General features: G+C 35.0%; 1 protein-coding gene across 1 annotated transcript in view; it reads right to left on the reverse strand.

Moving 5' to 3' along the window:
- The window catches only part of Lrrc66 (leucine rich repeat containing 66), a 37,178-nt gene extending 16,049 nt beyond the window's left edge, over positions 1–21,129 (reverse strand). Inside the window, exons 1-2 of the mRNA XM_058584253.1 lie at positions 20,894–21,129; positions 17,974–18,471 (exon numbers count right to left, since the gene is read on the reverse strand). Of these exons, the coding sequence (XP_058440236.1) occupies positions 17,974–18,466 (493 nt within the window). The 5' untranslated portion in view covers positions 18,467–18,471; positions 20,894–21,129. The remainder of the gene's footprint in view (positions 1–17,973; positions 18,472–20,893) is intronic.
- Positions 21,130–21,219: the final 90 nt, after the last annotated feature.

The raw sequence follows: 21,219 nt of genomic DNA on the forward strand, positions 1-21,219 counted from the left end.
TTAATTAAAATGGCTGCACCAGGTAGGTTGTTACACATTCATTTTAGTTACATGGATTAAGCAAGAGACTCCTAGGGCAGTAAGTCAATCAAAACATTATGAAAAAGGGACTTGGTGCGAAGGACAAATAGAGCTCAGAATTCTTACCCTTAAGGAGCTTATTCTGGTTGTATAATAAGATATACAGAAAGAAAAAAATACTTAGTTATCCAAATTAGTTTATTATGCACACCATTCAACTATAAAATTACCTATTATTTGACTGTCCACTTGACCACCAGAGGATCAAGTCCTTCAGGGAAGAATTCATTGCTTGGATTCTTGCAATGTCTGAGGAGTATATAGTATACATTCAATAGATCAGAGGCCATAGGGTTTGCCCTGTGCAGAGATTTAGAAACCATTGAACCAACATTAAAGATTTAATACAAAAATTTGCATTTCTGGCTTCTCTTAAAAACTGGAAGTTCCAACTGGCATAAGACAACACTTGGCTGGAGCTGAATGAGGGCTGCCTGCTTCAGATGGGGGCCTGAGCATATACAAGACTATGATTTCTTTGTACTCATGTTCTACAAAAATAGGAATACTAAGGATAGCCAACATGACTATATGTTTAAAAAACAATGAGAGAAACCAAAGCTCATGTTTAGTTGACACATAAGAGTAAAAAATATTGCCATATTGGTTCATAAATAGCCATTGCTGGAGTCCCTATGTGCTGCCCCATGGCCCTGGGCACTTTGGTCTATTTTCCCCTCACTCTCCTCAGTCTAGCAGGACCCTGCTCCAACACCTCAGCCATAAAGCATCCAAATGAAGAGCCCCGGCTGAAGGCCAGTCATTGAATATTTTTAATAAAATCCCTGGAGAAAATATGTTTCTTTGTGCAGAGAATATTCCCACATGCTTTAATATGCATATGTATGGATTTGTAAGAAAAATGCAGCTTAAGATAACAATGTGAGGGGCTGGGGATGTGGCTCAAGTGGTAGCGCGCTCGCCTGGCATGCGTGCGGCCCGGGTTCGATCCTCAGCACCACATACAAAACAAAGATGTTGTATCTGCCGATAACTAAAAAATAAATATTAAAATTCTCTCTCTCTCTCTCTCTCTCTCTCTCTCTCTCTCTCTCTCTCTCCTCTCTCATTCTCTCTTTAAAAAAAAAAAAGATAACAATGTGAAAGACTCCATAGGTTCCTTAACATTTTCATGATATCTGCCTGGACTATTTCGGAATTTGAACTTATGGTTCCTAAAATATCCTCAGAGCTTAATTGAATTGAATAAGTAACTTAGGGCTCAATGAAGGGAGAGCTCATGACTAGCTTTGAAGTGGAGGGAAAATTTTTTTGGAACTATTTAGTTGTACACTCTTTATGCTCTAAGCATTTTACAAACATCTCCTTTTACTCTTCACAAAGTCTTGGGGCTTATCACCATTTTATGAATGAAATCGCCTAGGCTCATGCAAGGTAAGAACTTGTCTACTGTCATGGTAGATGGAGCTGGGATCAAAACTCAGGTGTCTTAACATTACCCAGTCATCATGCCCACAATCAAATTAAAAAACAAAACAAAACAACACCATCTTGATTGTAAAAAAAAAAAGGAAAAGAAGGCAGAGGGCAGGACTCTCTAATCAGAGAAAGGTCTGGATCATGGAATACATAATAAAACTGTCAAATGTGTTAAGGGTTGCTTAGTTATCCTGCTTGTGCCATGGAATAGTGACCTGAAGGGGGACTTTAGAAACCAAGTTTTAGTCCATCTTTGTTAGTGATTTTGATGTGAGTTAGGGAACATCACTTAAGGTCTCCATGTCTCAGTTACTTTCCTTACAACTTGTTTCTCACAACTGAAAACGAGATCTGCTTTGACTACTGTGATCTTCCAGCCTTCTGAGCCCAGTGGAAGCCCTAATAGTTTAGATTATGGTCCAGCAAACATTCACTCTCCAGTGGACAGAATACACTTTTCCTCCCACTGAGATTTTTTTGGCCATGTGACTTGCTATGGCCACTGGAATGTCAGCAGATATGGCATGAGCAAAGGTTTCAAACATATATATGTGGTAGCACTTGTTCTCTTGGCTTCTGCCAGGACCATAAAAAGAACATGGCCTGGCTTCCCCAATCGAGGGACATGTGGAATAGACTTGGACCCACCGTATCACCTTCAAGGTGATAGGTATAATCTCCTGAGGGATAACAACCTATTGTGATAGACTAGAATCAGAGCTGCTCCTGGATGCCACAGTATTTTTCTTATTTATAGAATCGAAGTCATTTAGTGAGATCAGCCTCAGGTGACTGTGTGAATTATTCTGGACTGTTTTGTAAGTGCTGGCAGACTTGTGAATGGGATGATGAGAGAGAAAAGATAGCCTCTTCAACAAATGGTGCTGGGAAAACTGGAATTCCATATGCAACAAAATGAAATTAAACTCCTGTCTCTTACCATGCACAAACTCAGCACTAGAGCAGAGACCCTGTGCCTAATAGAAAAAAAAGTAGGCCCAAATCTTCACCATGTCAGCTTAGAAACTGACTTCCTTAACAAGACTCCTAAATTGCAAGCAGTAAAATCAAGAATCAATAAATGGGATGGATTCAAACTAAAAATCTTCTCAGCAAAGGAAACATTTTAATGTGAATAGAGAGCCTATAGAATGGGAGAAAATCTTTACCACATGCACCTCAGATAGAGCATTAATCTCCAGGATATATAAAAAAACTCAAAAAACTTAATACCCCCCCAAAAAAACCAATTAATCCAATCAATAAATGGGCTAAGGAACTGAACAGACACTTCACAAAAGAAGAAATACAATATCAATGCAAGAGAAATGCAAATCTAAACTATTCTAAGATTTCATCTCACTCCAGTTAGAATGCTAATTATCAAGAATATAAGCAACAATAAATGTTGGTGAGGATGTGGGGAAAAAGGTACACTCATACATTGCTGGTGGGACTATAAATTGGTGCAACCACTATGGAAAGCAGCATGGAGACTCCTCAGAAAACTTGGAATGGAACCATCATTTGACCCAGCTATCCTATGTTTTGGTTTATACCCAAAGGACTTAAAATCCGCATACTATAGGGACACGGTCACATCAATATTTAAAGCAACTCAGTTCACAATAGCTAAGTTATGGTATCAACCTAGATGTCCTTCGATAGATGAATGGATAAAGAAAATGTGGCATATATACACAATGGAATATTACTCAGCCTTAAAGAAGAATGAAATTATGGCATTTGCCAGTAAATGAATGGAGCTGGAGATATCATGGTAAGTGAAATAAGCCAATCCCAAAGAACCAAAGGCTGAATGTTTTCTCTGATATGTGGATGCTAATTTGCAATGAGGAGGAGGGGGCTAGGGAAGAATAAAAGTACTTTGGATTAGAGAGAAGGGAGTGAAGGGAGAAGGGGGGTATGGGGGAAAGAATGTTAGAATGAATTGGACATTATTACTCTATATGCGTATATGATTACATGGCTGGTATAAGTCTACACCATGTACAACCAGAAGAACGAGAAGTTATACTCCATTTATGTATGATATGTCAAAATGCATTCTACTGTCATATGTAACTAATTAAAACAACAACAACAAAGGGGTAGAAAGCCAAATTCTGGGGAAGATTGGTGTGTTTTTGATTGTACACAGTGGTATTGTGTTAGGTGGATAAATAACTAGAAACCTGCGGAAGCATTTTTTACTGGGCATTGAACCCAGGGGCACTCAACTACTGAGCCACATCCCCAGCCCTGTTTAGTTTTTATTTTGAAACAGGATCTTATTTTGAAATAGGTCTACAGAGGTAAAACTGGGTACACAAGTTGAGAGCCACAGCCAAGTTGGAATGGCCCCTGGCATTTTGCCAAAAGTAATGGTTGAGAGGCGAGCCATTAAGATGATGCTGGATTGATTCAATTGTATATAGACCCCTGCTGTGTCTGCCTAGGGCGCCGGATACTTTGGAGTTCTCCGGGGATTTCCTGGGGAGTTCGAGTTGGTTGGGGAAGTTCCAGTGGAGGGAGTTCCAGTTGGTGTGGTGTGCCAGAGAGGAGCCATGTGGGTGGCGTTCGGGAGTGTGCGTGGAGTGCTGTTGGAGTTCAGGCAATAAAGTTTCCTGTTTGAACATACAAGTGCTTTGTGGCAGCTCGGTGATTTGTGCCCAGCCAGACTGTGGCATACACACAATAAGCAACCACAATGATAAGTTGCTTAGGGCCTCACTAAGTTGCTGAGGCTCACTTTGAACTTGTGATCCTCCTGCCTCAGTTTCCCATACCCGATACAATTTTTGAGTCTATCTGTGAGTGTATGAGTGGGGAAGATATGCCCTTAATATGGGAAACCGCCAGCCAATTGGCCCCACAGAGAGTAAACACAGAAGGTGAATTGGTGACAGAGAGCTGAGGCAGTGTTTCCTCCTGCAGCCTTGAATATCACAACTCCCGAGCTCAACAGCTTGAACGTGTGCCAGACTGCCTACACCAGCAGTCTGAAGTGACCCATCCTGGCTTTTGATTAATCTTGTCAAAAGACTTAAGTTGTCCATCAGGCATTTCAGATGACTGCAGTGGTAAAACTGGGTACACACAATAAGCAACCACAATGATAAGTGTTTACACATGTCTATTTTGATCTATTTCCTTATGAATATGGTGTGTCTACTTGTAACTATTAAACTCTGTGTGACTGCTGTAGTGTACTTGAGTATTTATGTTTGCAAAACTATATTTATTATTATTGCCAATTTTATTGTGTTAAGTAGCCTATGATATATTGTTATGTTTTTATGTTTCTTGAACTCCCCTTTATAAATGTAAATAAATGTATTTTACAGAACTTTGAAAATTATTTTTCCAGAATTATAATTTTGGGACTTTGGTACTTTTGGGATTTCAGACTTCAGGGATTTTGCTCTTTTTGGATATTGATATTTAAGATTATGACTTTTTGGGTTTTGTGTTGTAGGATTATATCCCAAGCCCCCAAAATTAAATCAGATGGAAGTCTGGATCTATTCAAAGGAACAAAGAATTCAGAAATATAACTATGTGAGTTATCAATAAATATTTTTCTTATGTAAAATTTCTTTAAAAGCAATCAATTGTTTAAAGCAAAAATAGCATAAATGAATTGTAAAATTTATAGCATATATGGGGTACGATGTCTTACGATATTTGCACAAAGGCCAGGAGAAGAAAAATGGAGAATACAGTTGTAGTTTTTATATTCTAGGCAAGTAATATATAATACTACATGAAAACAGACTGTGATATTAAGATGTATATTAGAAACACGAAGCAACCAGTAAACAAAAAATGGCAAAGAATTATGGCTAGTAAACATACAATGGACATAAAGAAGAATAATTTTTAAAAAATATACAACTAATACAAAAATGACAGAAACAAGGAGAGAGAAACAGCAGAAAGAATAAGCAGGAAAAAAAAAACCTAAATGGTATATTTAAGTAATGACTTAAGAACCTCTGTTAAATAAGGCAAGGATTCTTAGTTGTGATAAAAAAGCTCTTACTTTTTTTTTTTTTTCAAATAATATCTTGCTTTTTAAAAATATCTATGAGGAATTCACTTTAAATATGAAGTCATACACAGGATAGCTGAAAGAGGACAAAAAATGTTTGTCTTTTAAACAAATGGTGCTATAACAACTGGATATCCATATGAAAAAAAATCTTGGCATTCTATAGAAAAATTAACACAAAATGGTTAGACCTAAACCCAACACCTAACACTGATAGTTCTAGAAGAAAACAAAATTTTGAGACCTTTATCTAGACAAAAAGTTTTTAGATATGACACTAAAATAATCAGGAAAGGAACAAATGAAAGGAACAAAAGGAACTTCATCAAAAATGAAAACCTCTGTTCTTCAAACGGTACTGTTAGGAGAACGAAAAGACAAGACACGGAATGGGAGAATAGTCTGAGAAGGATATAGCTGTGTCCAAGATACATTTTTTTTAAAAAGCTTCCAAAACTCAGAAATAAAAAGCCACCAAAGATTTTAATAGAGCATTGAAGACATTTTCAGCAAAAGACATATGGATAGCAAATAATCATATTAAAAGATGCTCAGTATCACTAGGTATTAGGAAAATGCAAATTAAAATCAGGAGACAGCACTGTTCACCTATTAGATTAGCGTAAATGAAAAAGACTAACATACTAAGTGTTACTAAATGTGGAGGAACTGCTGATGGAAAATGGTATGGCAACCATGGAAAAGTGTGGCAATTTCTTAAAAAGTTAAATATACCATACAATCCAAGCTTTGCACAAGTAGGCATTTAACCAAGAGTGAAGAAAATATATTTCCATACAAACACAAATTTCCATAGCAGGTTTATTCATAGTAGTTGAAAGGTGGACATAATTAAAAGGTCCCCTTAATGGGTGAATGAATAAAACAAAGCATAACATATCCGTATACTAGAATAATGCTCAGGAACAAAAAAGAACAAAGTATTGATATATACGCCAAAGTGAATAAATCCAAAAAATTATGCTGAATGAAAGAAGCCAGATGGGAAAGTATACATACTGTGTGATTCCATTTATATAAAACTCTAGGAAAGACACCTTGGTCTATAGTGACAGAAAGCAGATCAGTGATTGCTTCAGGGTGGAGGCATGGTGAAGGGCAGGAGAGGGAAATTACAAAGGGGTTGAAGGCACTTCGGGGAGTGATAGTGTGTTCACCATTTTGAGTGTGATGGTTTCACATGTGTATAGATGTGTCAAAATATACCAACTGCATACTTTCATGTATGTTGCTTATTTTATGTTAATTATACCTTAATAAATCTGTTTTTAAAAATTAAATATATGAAGGTTGACTACTAATGTTGATGGGGTTTATTTCTGGAGTGATTAAAACCTTCTAAAATTAGATATTGGTGATAGTTGCACAACTATTTGAATACACTAAAATCTCTTTAATCAAACAGTTTGAAAGGAAGAATTTTATGCATATAAGTCATATCTTTAAAAAATATTGTAAAAAGAAGTAGAAGGATGGAAACAATATATTATGCTGACAATAACGAAAATAAATCTGAAGTGGCCATAATAATGTAAAATATAGTATTTCAGAGCAGAAGAGTACTACCAGGCATAATTTATAATGACATGATTTTATAATGACAAATAAACTGATTCATCCAGAGGACATAATAATCCTAAGCATTTATGCACTGAACAACAAAACTTCCAGATTCCTGTGGGTTTTGAACCCAGGGGTGTTCCACCACTGAGCTACAAGTTTAGCACTTTTTATTTTTTATTTTAAGATAGGGTCTCCCTTGGTGACCCAGGCTAGCCTGGAACTTGTGATCTTCCGGTCTCAGCTTCCTGAGGAAATATGATGTTTTGATATGAATTAAAGTGAAAACACTATATATCAAAATTTGTGGGATATAGCTAAATAATTCTTAAGGGAAATTTATTGACTACAATGTCTATGCTAGAAAAAACAAAGGGCTCAAGACAGTGGCCTCAGCTTCTCCCTTAAAAAATTTGTAAGAGTAAATGAAACTAAAAATAAACAGAAGAAAGAACATAATAAAGAGAAGAAAACAAACGAAATATAAGATAGAAAAATAATAGAGAGAATCAAATAAACATAAAGCATAAAAAATAAAATTGATAAAAAATAATTTTTCACCAGGCTGATCAGAAATGATATAAATTATCAGTATCACTAATCATAGTCTATAGAAATTAAAAAGGTACAGAATTAGCATGAACAATTTTATGACAAATTTAATAGCTTGGATGAAATGGTCAAATTCCTTGAAAAAAACAAATTATCAATATTTTCACTCAAGAAACAATAGATAATCTGAATATTCCTACATTTAGTAAAGAAATTGCACTTGTAGTTAAATTCTTTTAATAAAGAAAACTGAAGGTTTAGATGGCTTGATGGCTTCCTGCGGAAAGCTACCAAACACTTACGGAAGAAATAAAACTAATTCTAAACAAACTTTTCCAGAAAACTGAAGAGGAAATATCTCCCAGCTCATTTTATGAGGTTTGTAATACTCTGATACCTTAAACTGATACTACAAAAAAGAAAAACAGTCCAATATTCCTCATGAACACAGATGCAATATTCCTTAGCAAAATTTCATCAAATTGAACCCAATAATATGTAAAAAGGACAGTACATCATGACTAAATGAAATTCATCCCAGAAATTCAAATTTGGTTTAATATTGAAAATTTCTATTATTTTCCATATTAGCAGATGAAAAATAAGAACCATATGATCATCTTAATAGATCCAAAAAAACATCTGATGAAATTCAATGTCTGTGCCTGATAAAAGCTTTCAGCAAACTAGGAATACAGAAAATCTCATCACCCCAAAACGGAGCACCTATGAAAAACCAATAGCTAACACCAGGCTTAATGATAAAAGACCAAATGCTTTTCCTCTAAAATTAGAAACAAGACAGGGACACCCACTCTCTCTGCTTCTGTTCAACACTGTGCTGGAGGTTCTAGCTAGTGTGATATTGTAAGGAAAAGGCATCCAGAATGGAAAGAAAAAGGTGAACTGCTCTTATTTGCAGATGTAATAATTGTCATTATAGATAACCCTGTAGAATCTACAAAAAATGTCTAGAACTGAGAATTGAGTCTGATAAGGTTGTAGGATAAAAGATAAATATGTAATTCACTTGAAACAGCATCAAAAATATGAAATACACAGAGATAAATCTGACAAAATATGTACAAGACATATCCACTGAAAAGTATAAGACACTGTTGAGAGAAATTAAAGACCTAAATAAGTGAAGGGGAATTCTGTGTTTATATATCAGAATACTTCAGTATTGTTAAGAAGTTAATTCTTCCCAAATTGATCTATAGATTCAACACAATTCCAATAAAAATCCCAGCAAGATTTTCTCTAGAAATTGACACACTGACTCTAAATTTATATAGAGATGAAAACAACCTAGGATAGTCAAAACAGCTTTAAAAAAGAATAACAAATTTGGAGGACTTACATTATCTGACTTCAAATTTATTACAAATCTTTAGAAATCAATACACTGTAGTATTGGGATCAAGATAGACCAAGGGATCTTTGGAAGAAGTTCAGAAATAGTTTTACCTATGTTAATCTTTGACAAGAGCAAAAAGCTTTTCAAAAATAATCTTTTCAACAAATTAACCTGGAACAACTATACATTAATAAAATGGTTACTGGCATCACATATAACAATCAACTCAAAATGGATCATATACCTAAATGTAAATTAGATGTTGTAAAACTTCTACAAGAGGAGAAAATCTTTGTGATATTGGGTTAGGCAAAGATTTCTTAGACATGACATCACAAAACAATCTATAAAATAACAAATTTATGAATTGGACTTCATAAAATAAAAAAAATTAAAAACTGCTCTTTAAAAGACATTGTTAAAGATAATGAATAATCATTCTATATACTGGAAGAAAATACTTGGAAATCACATTCTCTTAAAGGACTTATATCCAGAATATGTAAGGAACTCTCAAAACTCAGTAATTTAATGAGTCAAAGATCTGCAAACATCATTAAAAAAATGTAACAAATGTCAAATAAATACACAGAAAGATATTCAATATCAGTAATTTAGAAAAATCCAAATGAAACTGATATTGTACATCAATTAGTATGGCTATAATTTAAAAAGACCAATAATACCTAGCATGGTGAGGATGTAGAACAACTGAAATTCTCACATAATACTACTTGAAATTTAAAATGGTACAGCCACGTGGCAAAAACAATTTGATAATTTCTTAAAAAGTTAAACATAAATCCAACATATGACCCAGCCATTCAACCACTAGGTTATTTACTTAAGGGAAATGAAAACAGATTGCCACAAAATTTTACTATTTTAAAAATGTCAATGGGAATAGTGCTGATAACCACTCTTTATGATATTAGCCTAATTTGTGTCTTCCCTCATTTTATTTGTGGAGGAGTAGTTTGGCTAGAGGATTTCAATTTTATGTATTTTTTCAAATAACCAAATTTTGATTTTGCTCATTTTATCTATTTTTTCCTGTTTTTAATTTTTTTGCTGTCTATCATTTTATTTCTTTTCTTCTGCTTACTTTAGGCTTGCATTGTTTTTTTAGTTTTCTAAAGTGGAAATTTAGGTTACTGATTTTTTACTTCTTTTCTAATATGTACATTTAATTCTATGAATTTCCTTCTAGCCACTGTTTTTGCTGCATCCTACAAATTTTAATAAGTTGCATTTTCATTATCAACCAGCTCAAAATATTAAAAACTACTCTTGAGGCTTCTTTGACCTATGCATTATTATTTTGAATGTCCCTGGAAGGCGTATGTGTTGAAGTCGTGGTCCCCAGCCCATGGTGCTCTTGGAGGTGGTAGAGCTTGAGGAGGTTTAAAGAAGTTAGGACATTGGGGGAACACCCTTGAACAAGATATTGAGACCTGGCCTCTCTACTCTCTTTGATTCATGGCCATGAAGAGGTGAGCAGCTTTGCTCCACCACATGCTCCCTTACCATGATGTTCTGCCTTGCCACAGGTTCAAAAGGAATGCAGCCAAATGACCATGGACTGAAACCTCGGAAACCATTAGCCAAAATAAACCTTTCTTTCCTTTAAGTTGATGTATTTATCACAGTGACAGAAAGCTGACTAACACATTTAGTTCCCAGAGACTTTACAGTTTTCTAGTTATATTTGATATGGATTCATGGTTCAATTCCACTGTAACTGAATTACTCAGTTTATATGATTTCTATTTTCCCATGTTTGTTAAGATATGTTTATGATCCATAGTGTGACAGAACTTGATGAATGTACTGGGGATTGTACCAGGGGGTGCTTTACCATTGAACTATATTTCCAGTACTTTGAATTTTTAATTTTGTGACAAGATCTCATTAAGTTGCTGGGGGTCTTGCTAAGATGCTGAGGCTGATCTCAAACTTGCAATCCTCCTGCCTAAGCCTCCTGAGTTGCGGGTATTACAGGCATTGGGTCACTGTGTCTGGCTAGATGAAGCATTCTATAGATATAATTTAGATCAAGTTGATTGATAGTGCTCTTCAAGTCAACTAGATCCTTATTGATTGCTTGCTTGCTTGATCTATCAATGGCAAGGTGATGTTGATCTATCACTTTTTTTCTTATGTATTCTAATGCTCTGTTGTTAAGTGTATTCATGTTGAGGATTATTATGTTTTCTTCAAGAATTGATGATTTCTTCCTATACTTGATAATTTTCTTGTTCTGAAGTCTGCTTTGTCTGAAATACTCTTTCTTTTGATTAGTATTCATCTAATCATTTATTTCTCCATCCTTTTAATTAGCAGTTTTATTTGCAAGAGTCAAAAAAGACAGCTTATCAATAGGTAGATGATAATCCACATGAAGGAATTCTACTCAGCAATAAAAAGGAATGAAATTTTAATATACACGACAATATGAATAAATCTTAAGATAATTATACTGAAAGAAAGAAGCTACAACAAAAGTAGATATAAGCCAGGTGAGGTGACACACACCTGTAATCCCAGTGGCTCGGGAGGCTGAGGCAGGAGGATTGTGAGTTCAAAGCCAGCCTCAGCAAATGAGAGTTGCTCTAAATAAATAAAAAAAAAGGGTTGGGGATGTGGCTCAGTGGTTAAATGCCTACTTCAATCCCCAATACCAAAACAAAACAAAACATACAGATGCTCCTTGACTTATGATGTTATATTCCAATAAACCTATCGTAAGTTAAAAATATCATAAATCAAAAATGCATTTAATACACCTAACCTACCAAGTTTCACAGCTTAGCAACATGGTGCACTGTGGTGTCAGTTGTCTCCCTGTGATCATGTGGCTGGTTGACTGGGCTGGCTGCCACTGCTCAGCATCACAACAGCATATCACTCCCCATTTCACTAGAGTAGGAGAAGATCAAAATTCAAAGTACAGTTGCTATTTAATGTGTTTTGCTTTCACACCAGCATGAAGCCAAGTAATCATTAAGTTGAATCAGTAGGGAGCCATTTTTATTGTATGATTTGCATTTATGTAAAATTATGGAAAATGCAAATGAATCTACAGTGATAGAAAAGAGATCAATGGCTGGGGAGAGGTGATGAGTGGGAAAGAAAGATTACAAAAGGGCATGAAGAAACTTAAGTTGATGCAAAGGTCATCATCTTGATAATGTCAACAGTTTCACAGATCAGTATGGCTCAGAGTTAGAGGACAGATGAGAGAGAGCTCAGAAACAGGAGAAGCAGAGGCCTTCAATATTACACAGACCTGCACAGTATAAACAGTAGCAACGAGACTACTGACAAATACTCAGCTTCATATAAACTCTGAATATTTACAGACAGGAAATTAGAATCATCTTTATCTCAAATCAAGAAAGTGATCATTATAGCAAAGATTGGAACAGGAAACAGAAATTAGAGGTAGAGGATTACCAATTGGAGCTAAAGGGGAATGTTATGGTTTAGATGTGGTGTCCCCCAAAAGCTCACATGTGAGACAATGCAAACAAGTTTGGAAGAGAAATGACGGGATTATATAGCCTTAGCCTAACCAGTGGGTTAATCCCTGATAGGATTAACCAAAATGGTAGGGTATAGATATAGGAGGTGAGAATTGGGGTGTGGCTTTAGTGTATATATTTATATGTGGCAAGTAGAGTCAGTCTCTCTGCTTCTTGATCACCATGATGTGAGCTGCTTCCCTCTGCCATGCATTCCGCCATGATGTTCAACCTCATCTGGAGACCTGAGAAATGGTACCAGCCTTCTCTGGACTAAGACCTCTGAAACTATGAGCCCTCAAGTGTAACTTTCCCTCCTCTATACTTGTTCTGGTCAGGTTCTTTAGTCACAGCAGCAAAAAAGCTGACTGACACAGGGAACTAATCGTTTTTGAGTATCTGCTGTGTACCAGCACTATGAGAGATGTTTTATATATATCATCAGTCCATGTGTTATGGTCATTATACACACTATCTCTAATTATAACACCAACTTTGGGTATATAACTACCCTCAGTTAAAGATAAGGACCAGGACGCATTTTTAGGTTAAGTGATTCCTTTAAGGTCAATAAACACGTAAGTAGAATAACAGAAGTATAAGAGTAAATGAGAATGGGCCCAGAACAGGGCCAATCATGGAGGGAATGGGTGGTTTTGAATATAGAGAGTTATAAGGAAATAAAAAATTTTATTCAACTCCTTTGATAATATCAAAACGAGAGTCTTCAAGAAGGTAAGCTTCTTCTGGAGATCAGAATTAACACCATAAAGTTCAGTTATGTCTCCTATATGAAACTTTTTCTTTTTCCAATTTAAGAGAATTAAAATTCTACTTTATTAAGATAACTGGTGTGGTCCTTGAAAATGACATTTAAGATGGAGTTGGGAAATCTGAGTAAATTCTTCCATGATATTTGGCTGCATTTCTAAATGGGGGGAAAATGTGTTTTTTAAAAATATTTCTTTGTGAGTCAATGATGATGGGTTACATGAAAGTGGTTGTGATGTGCATTAATGGCTGGCCTTGGACATTTTAGGTAGATACTATGTTTCAACAGATGCCCTTGAAGGGGACTATAGGATGCAGGTCCCTTGCTCTCTCTCCTCTTCCATTCCCTGGCTACCATGAGGCAAGCAGCTTTCTTTGTCACATGCTCCTGCCATGATGTACTACCTCAGCAAGCCTCATAAGCAATAGGAGCCAACTGAGGTGGAATGAAACTGCCAAAACCATAAGCCAAAACAATCCTTTCTTCTCTATAAATTGACTATCTCAGGTATTTTGTTACAGCAACAGAAAGCTAAAGAACACACCAATTTCTCAGTTATGAACATTGTACTTCAAAATTAAGGAAGGAAGGTGCAATCATCATTAAGGTTAAATTCATGGATGGTTTCTGCTTTGTGTGTATTGCATTGGCCAGTACCTCACCTGTGTGTTTTCCCAACACAAACTTACTGGTGACATCAGCAGACTCTGGACACAGGAGATTATCTGATAATTGTTTGTCAATGTGATGATTCACCCTTACAAAAATGGGCTCATTTGAGTGTTCTGTAAACAGTTGCCATTTAAATACACATGAAACATGAGTTATAAAGGTATGTATGTGCTACAAGGCTAACTGCTGCCTTCTGGGATATCTAATTTATTATTATTGTAGATGAATGCAAGCACATCTAGACAGACACAAATGGTTCGATGCTCATCAATTATAGTGGGCTATGAATCCCATCCACAGTGATAGTTATTTAACATTTTAAAAGTTAACTTGAGATTTAGAGAAAAACAAATTAATTATTTGTTTCTAAGTATACTGTTATTCTCAATTTGTGCCAAGAGAGCAATAAAAACTAACATTTGCAAAGTATGAGTCTACAAAATACCCTTCATGTAGTTTAATTGCTTCCATTTATTATGCCAGCTACCATGTTAAATTAGCTTCTTAAGATATATTTTTCATTTATCTTCACAATTCTATGCATAAATATTATATGGATGGTTTCCAATTTATAAGGGGTCCACTTAAGGTTTTCTGGCTTTACAAGGTATGAAAGCATGCTCATATAATCACTGTTTTTCACTTTTATTATAGTATCCAATAAACTACTGAGATATTCAACATTTTATAATAAAACAGACTTCGTGTTACATGATTTTTCCTAACTATAGGCTAATGTAAATGTTCTGAGCATGTCTAAGAAAGGGTAGGCTATGATGTTTGGTAGATGAGGTGTATTAAATGCATTTTGGCCTTATGATGTTTTCAACTTACGATGGATTTACAAAGTTGTAGCCACATCTTAAGTTGAGGAACATGTGTATTATTTAGATGTTACCTTTAAACAGAGGGCTGGGATCTGGCTCAATGGTAGAGTGCTTGCGTAGCATGTCAGAGGCCTGGAGTTTGATCCCCAGTAGTGTAGTAGTAAGAAAATAAACAAACAAACATAACCCCAAACCTCCCAAAACAGACTTATGAAGGAATTGAAAAAGAATAAAGGAAAGGCCAAAAATTGGGTAGTGACCCAGTGTTTTGGTTGGCTTTTTTGTCACTGTGACCAAAATACCCAACAAGAACAGTTTAGAGGAGGGAAAGTTTATTTGGGGCTCATGGTTTTGGAGGTCTCAAGGTGAGGATGAACATCATGGGGGACGGGTATAGCAGAGGGTAGTTCCTTCCCTCATGGTAGCAATGTGGTGGTGGGGGAGAGGGAGGGAGAAAGGTAGAGGGGAGAAGGGGCCACAGGAAGAACCACCCCTCTAGGGCACACCCCCAGTGACCCACTTCTTCCAGCTGTGTCCCATAGGCCTGTGGTTACCACCAGTCAAGCCATGCTAACTAGGATTAACTGGAGAAAGTGAGTCAGCTCTTCTAATCATTTTACCTCTGAATATTCCTGCATCAACATAGGAGCTTTGGGGGGACACCTCACATCCAAACTACAATACCCAGGGAGCATATTTTTAATAAAATATTTTCCTCCAAAATGGAATTTTAAATTCAGTTACAGGGGATTCAACCCAGGACAAATTGAAAGCATATCATGATAACAGAAAAACAATTCAAATCACCAAATGCCAAGGATAAAAGGACTCTGAATTATATCTAATTAGATTATGACTTACACTGGACTTTCAGTATCTACTTTGTTCATTTCTCTATGGTTTCATCTGCCAGAATTCTAATGGAATTTCAGATACAGGATTTGCTCATTTTATTTATTTTTGACCTTCGAAGGTTCAACATATCTTGGGAGGCAGAAGTTTAACTTGAAGATGAGTCTGTAGCTGTATTTATAGGAATATTTGGTCCTGAAGTAGAATTGTATTAGCCCTAAACACTGATTAACCTGGGGTCTTCATCTGCTCTAAGGAGAGAGACTTAGCACTTCTCTATGTACTCTGTGGTAGAATAATATTTTGACATATTTATCTTTATCCTTGCCTATAGTTTTCTCTTTCCTTTTCTCTCCATTCAAGCAGAAAACAGGCTCCATGCTCACTACTCCAGAGAAGGCACATGGCAAGGCAGAGGCAGCCCAGCCTATAAGTTCTAAACCTTCAGAGGAAAGGACCTTCTAGACACACAGGGTATGGAAGAAACAAAACGGGGAAGGAATTTTCTCCAAACTGTACAGACTAAGAAGAAATATTCTCTGGGTTGCAGCAGGTAGGAACACACACATTTTGTCAGGGCATAAGACTCTACAGCTACAGTACACATCTGGGGAAAGGCAGAGAAAGGCCAATGAAAGATGTTACATATCCCTACAACCACCCCCTTGGGGACTCAGAATCACAAATTATGTTAGAGACTGCAGAATGTTACATCTCTAGGACACTTGAATTTGTGGAGTGAGGTTTATATCTACGACACTTGCTTAAAAATATGTTAGGTCAAATGGATACATATAACTATAATAATGCTTATTTAAATATATCAAAATGAAAATAAAAGTTATTAATCCAATTAGGAAACATATATGAGAACTATCCAACTATTTCAAATATTATTTATGAGATTACTTAATTATATAAATATGCCCAAAATGTCCTGATAGGAAAATACAAATTATGAAATATTATGTACAGTATCACTGGAAGAAAAATGTATATTTAGATATAAAGAATAAACTTAAAGACTATATATTACATAAGTGAGTTTAAATTTTACTTTTTAATGCTTCTTAAATCCCTGAAAATTCTACAAATTGCAGACATTCCTTTTGTAATAAGAACAAAAAATAAAAATTATAAAATGAAATCTAATCATTTACACTTTGCATTGAAAATACTATACATTGTATTCATGCAGAAGGTCAAAGAGAAAAAAACACTCCCACCTTCTCACACAGTTCTGCTGATAAGGTGACTGAAACAATCATGCCTTTACCTGAGAGATTAGTATTGCCAAATGGTTCTTAAAAGAAGGCCTGAAGCTGGGGAAAGGCAAAACAAAAAAACAAAACAAACAAACAAACAAAAAACTCCATAACTATCTATCTGAAACATAAGAAGTGAAAAATGAGAAAAGCTAAATATGCATAATTTGAGATGGAGAAAGCAGGCAAAATCATTACTTTTTTAAGCATAAGTATCTTGCTTCAAGTAGGTGCTTGACAAACGGTGAACAAGACTCAAAACAAACAAACAAACAACAACAATAACGGAATAAGAAAATTTCCCAGCACTCCAGAATATAAAAAGGGCAAAAGAAGTTTTGCCTTATGAACCTGATATATATTCTAAATAAAACAATTCACAGTAAAGGGATTCTAACACGTAGACTACTGAATGTCACATGAGAATTTACTATAAGAAAAAAAGTATTCTGTTAGAATCTAGAATAAGGAATTCTGATTTTGATTTGATAATCAGAAAGCTCACAAACTTATATGTAATATTGGCACATTTCTGGCCTACAGTTGAAGGACAACTAGATCAGAAGAGGCAAAACATATTCTATAAAGAAAAATTTATAAACATGGCAACATAATTTAAATTACATTACATATTAAAAATATATGAACTAGCTGTTTCTCATGCTTTTCCATATTAACAAAATGCTGATAAACAAAATAGCTTAAAAATCACACTTTCTTATTTAGCACTTCAATACTTCTTAGTGTCTCTCAACAACACTATTTAACATTAAAGTTATAATAATGAGGGATTAAATTGTATTGATTATAAATTCTACATATGACTTCCAATACCACTGTGAAACCTTTTACTGTATTTGCTCTGATCAAATTGCTTTATTGTCAGTTGGTCCCTTGAAACTGAAAACAAATATGGAATTCTTATTAACATAAAACATTAATTCTCCTCATACTCGTTTCTCTCTCTAGTCCACCTTTTCAAATTGTACTCACCCTTGGGAGTGTCAGTGAGTTTATTTCTTTGAAGAATTAGCACCTTTAGAAAGAGAAGTTCATTTTGGAAGCTGCTTCTCTGGTGTTTTTTTGGTGAGGAGTGAGGACTGGATAGATCCAACGAGATGGAGTGGATGGCACTGTTGCTCAGGTTGAGTATTTCCAAAGCATGTAAATGTGTGAGAGGGCTCAAGGTCATTTTCCATATGAGAGAATCAGGGAGGTCCAGATGTTTTATTTTCCATTCTTCTTTTATCGTGTGAGACTGTAAGAGAACTCTAAAGAAACTGAAGCTTACGTTCACTGTGGCTGCTGTCTGTGATGAGTCCATGGGTAGCTCATGCTTTCCAGTAGAACAATTTGTTAGGAGATATTTATTACTTTGGTACTCTGAATTGAATAAAATACTGCTTTTTCTTGATGGATTTTCTCTTGTTCCAGTAAAGAAAACACCTATAACTATGGTAATAACTCTGAAATAGAAGTTTTTCATAATGCCTGGAAAAATAAAAAATAAAATTGACTTTTCAAAATAACTTACATAAAAAGTAGCAGCAAATAAGAAGCAGGATATTTAATTTCCACTTCTAAGATTCAGGAAAGTTATCTTGATTGTCAATTTAAGTGACTGATTTCTTAGAAGTCAAGACATTAAAAACATTTCAGTAGTTACTGAAATGGTAAAACTAGCATAAAATTTTATTTATAGCACTTTAAAGAAAGGACTTGTCTGTATTTTCAGAAAATATACATTTAATAAGTCCTCACCTTGACACCTGCTTTTTCAGTATCATTCACTGCGTAGTCTGCTTTGGAGTGAGTGAAACTTACCAAGAAGACTTCTCTGTTTCTTTGCTGATCATTAGTAGGGAGCAAAGTCTGCTATGCTTATCTAGAAAATTGTAAGCCATGTGGTTTATTACATGAATGATATCCAGTTACACTAAACTGTGAACTTCCCATAACCCTGTAAGTAGAAAGTTCAACTTGCCAAACATATACTTTTTTCCATGACTAGAAAAACTAAAATCTTTGTCTTTGTGGTTTTTGTGTGACTTTTCAAATCATTTAATATATACAACATAAATGAGTTATGAAAAGGATGTTCTGCCTCAGAACCACATAGATATAGTGAGAGATAGAAACCTCAGGTATCTTTTTCATTAAAAAATTCTTGAGAAGCAACTGAAAGTTTTATAAGTATAAATACAAGCCACAAAGGCTGAATGCATACACAAAAATAATTTAAAAAAGAAATGCAAATGGGCTTTTGCAATTGTTTTAAAATTCCACCTAAAAATCAGTGTATAAATAACCACATTATTCAGTATGCAGTTACAACAAATAGTTCCTTCCTTTCTGATTTAATGGCACACTTTCTAGTTTTCATTGCTATAGTCTAAAATACTAGAATGTTCTAATTGATCTTCCTGCCTTTGACTCTTGACTCTTCTTCTTTTTTCTTGATCCATTTTAGGTGATTCTGAAGCATTATCTTCCCATAATACTGTTTTTCTTGTGTAATTCCCTTATCAATTATATGATCAGAATCCTCAAAGGGCTACTTACTGCCTATAGTCCAAATCTCTCAGAGTGGCATTCAAAGATTTGAGTTATCTAGCTGACCTCATGAACTAGTTTGAAAAATACATGTGGAGCAACCACAAGATATGGCTTAGGCACAAAACTATATATGCACATCTCATGTCAAAATTAGCTTTTTAATTATTCCCAATTCTAAGCTCAATGCCTTTTCCTCTCCTCTGTCGAAATCCTATACATTCTTCCATACTCATCTCAAATCCTATGCTCTAGCCTCTATTTGTCTTTATGCCTTCACAAATATTTCATTAAATATTTATTGAATGAATACTATCCTGCATTTTTAGTGTTTTGCTTTGTGTCTGTTCTGAACTCCCTGAAATAAAGTAAGGATCATGACTCATACACACACACACACACACACACACATACACATTTCCATGTTTTATATTTTTAAACACACATACACATTTCCATTTTATATTTTTAATAGTCTGTAGTCTGTCTCTGGGCTATGCTTTGTTTGCATGAATGAATGTGTGGACTAAATTAAATTTACAGTGTTAAGTTTTAAACTTTTTTTCACACAAGGTCAGTTCTCCCAAATTCTGGATGACATCTAAATTCATACACATGACCATGAACTGCAAAGCTGCCCTATAGCAGGAGGAGTGATTTATAGTGTGTCCCTTATGCACAGAAACTGAATTAATTTGTCCAGTCAGAAAATATTTCCTTCTACATTCAAGCTGTAATCATTATAATTGTATATGCAGCTAATACTATAATATTAGCAACAACAACAAAATCATTTAAAGAAGCACATCACTTTGTAGTACTGAAGAGAAAGATGTAGTTGAAAAATACTTTTTCTTAAAAAGTTTTTAACTTAAAGATTTCTATTGCCTTGCTTCTTTTTAAATTGAAGACATTGATACGTTAATGGATTTAAGTTCAAAACACATAAGAATAATCCTATTATCTTACAGTGAAAGTTATTTATTTATAAAGAAACATTATTTTTATTACATAGAAATTTATATAGACTGGGTATATATAAATTCTTAGTGCTGTTTAGCACTAAGAACTCCAGAAAAAGTTTGTGAGGAAACTGAAAACAATAAGATAAAATGTAAGTCTTTAAATAGATATATTCAAGCTGAAGTTTGAAGAAGCAGTTAGAAATACTGGGCGTGGGTGTGCATATATCAGAGAGAAAGAGGAGGAAGAAGGCAGTAGAGGAAAAAAAAGTGGAAATGAAATGAAGAATTCATTCTTAGATAAAAACAAGTTGGAAAAAGAGAAAGAAAAAAAAGTAAGACTATTTTGGTGATGAGAAGATGTGGAAAAAATATGATATAATGCTTCTGAGACATACCTTAAGAGCCTTAGGTAGTTTTCAAATGGGTCTATAGTGGATGATTTCAGAACTGAGCCTTGGAGGCTCCTCCCCTCCTGCCATCATGCTAGCTAAGTGGCAAGCCTTCACCCTTTCATCTCCAGCACTGGCCGCTTGCCAGGGTAACAGTGTGCACAGTTAATTCCCTGGATGCTGGAGAGACGCCTTCTGCAATGCAAATGGGGTAGGACTATCCACACTGCAACTTTCTAAATCTGATATCCAGAGATATTACATAAATACAGATGAAGTTCCATTCTCAAAATATATTTAAATTTATAATGTCTGCATGATCAAGTGGAAAT

Source organism: Marmota monax, unplaced genomic scaffold (assembly GCF_021218885.2).
Source record: "Marmota monax isolate L192 unplaced genomic scaffold, Marmota_monax_Labrador192_F-V1.1 WCK01_AAM20220418_F8-fsc00025, whole genome shotgun sequence".
Taxonomy (NCBI): Eukaryota; Metazoa; Chordata; class Mammalia; order Rodentia; family Sciuridae; genus Marmota; species Marmota monax.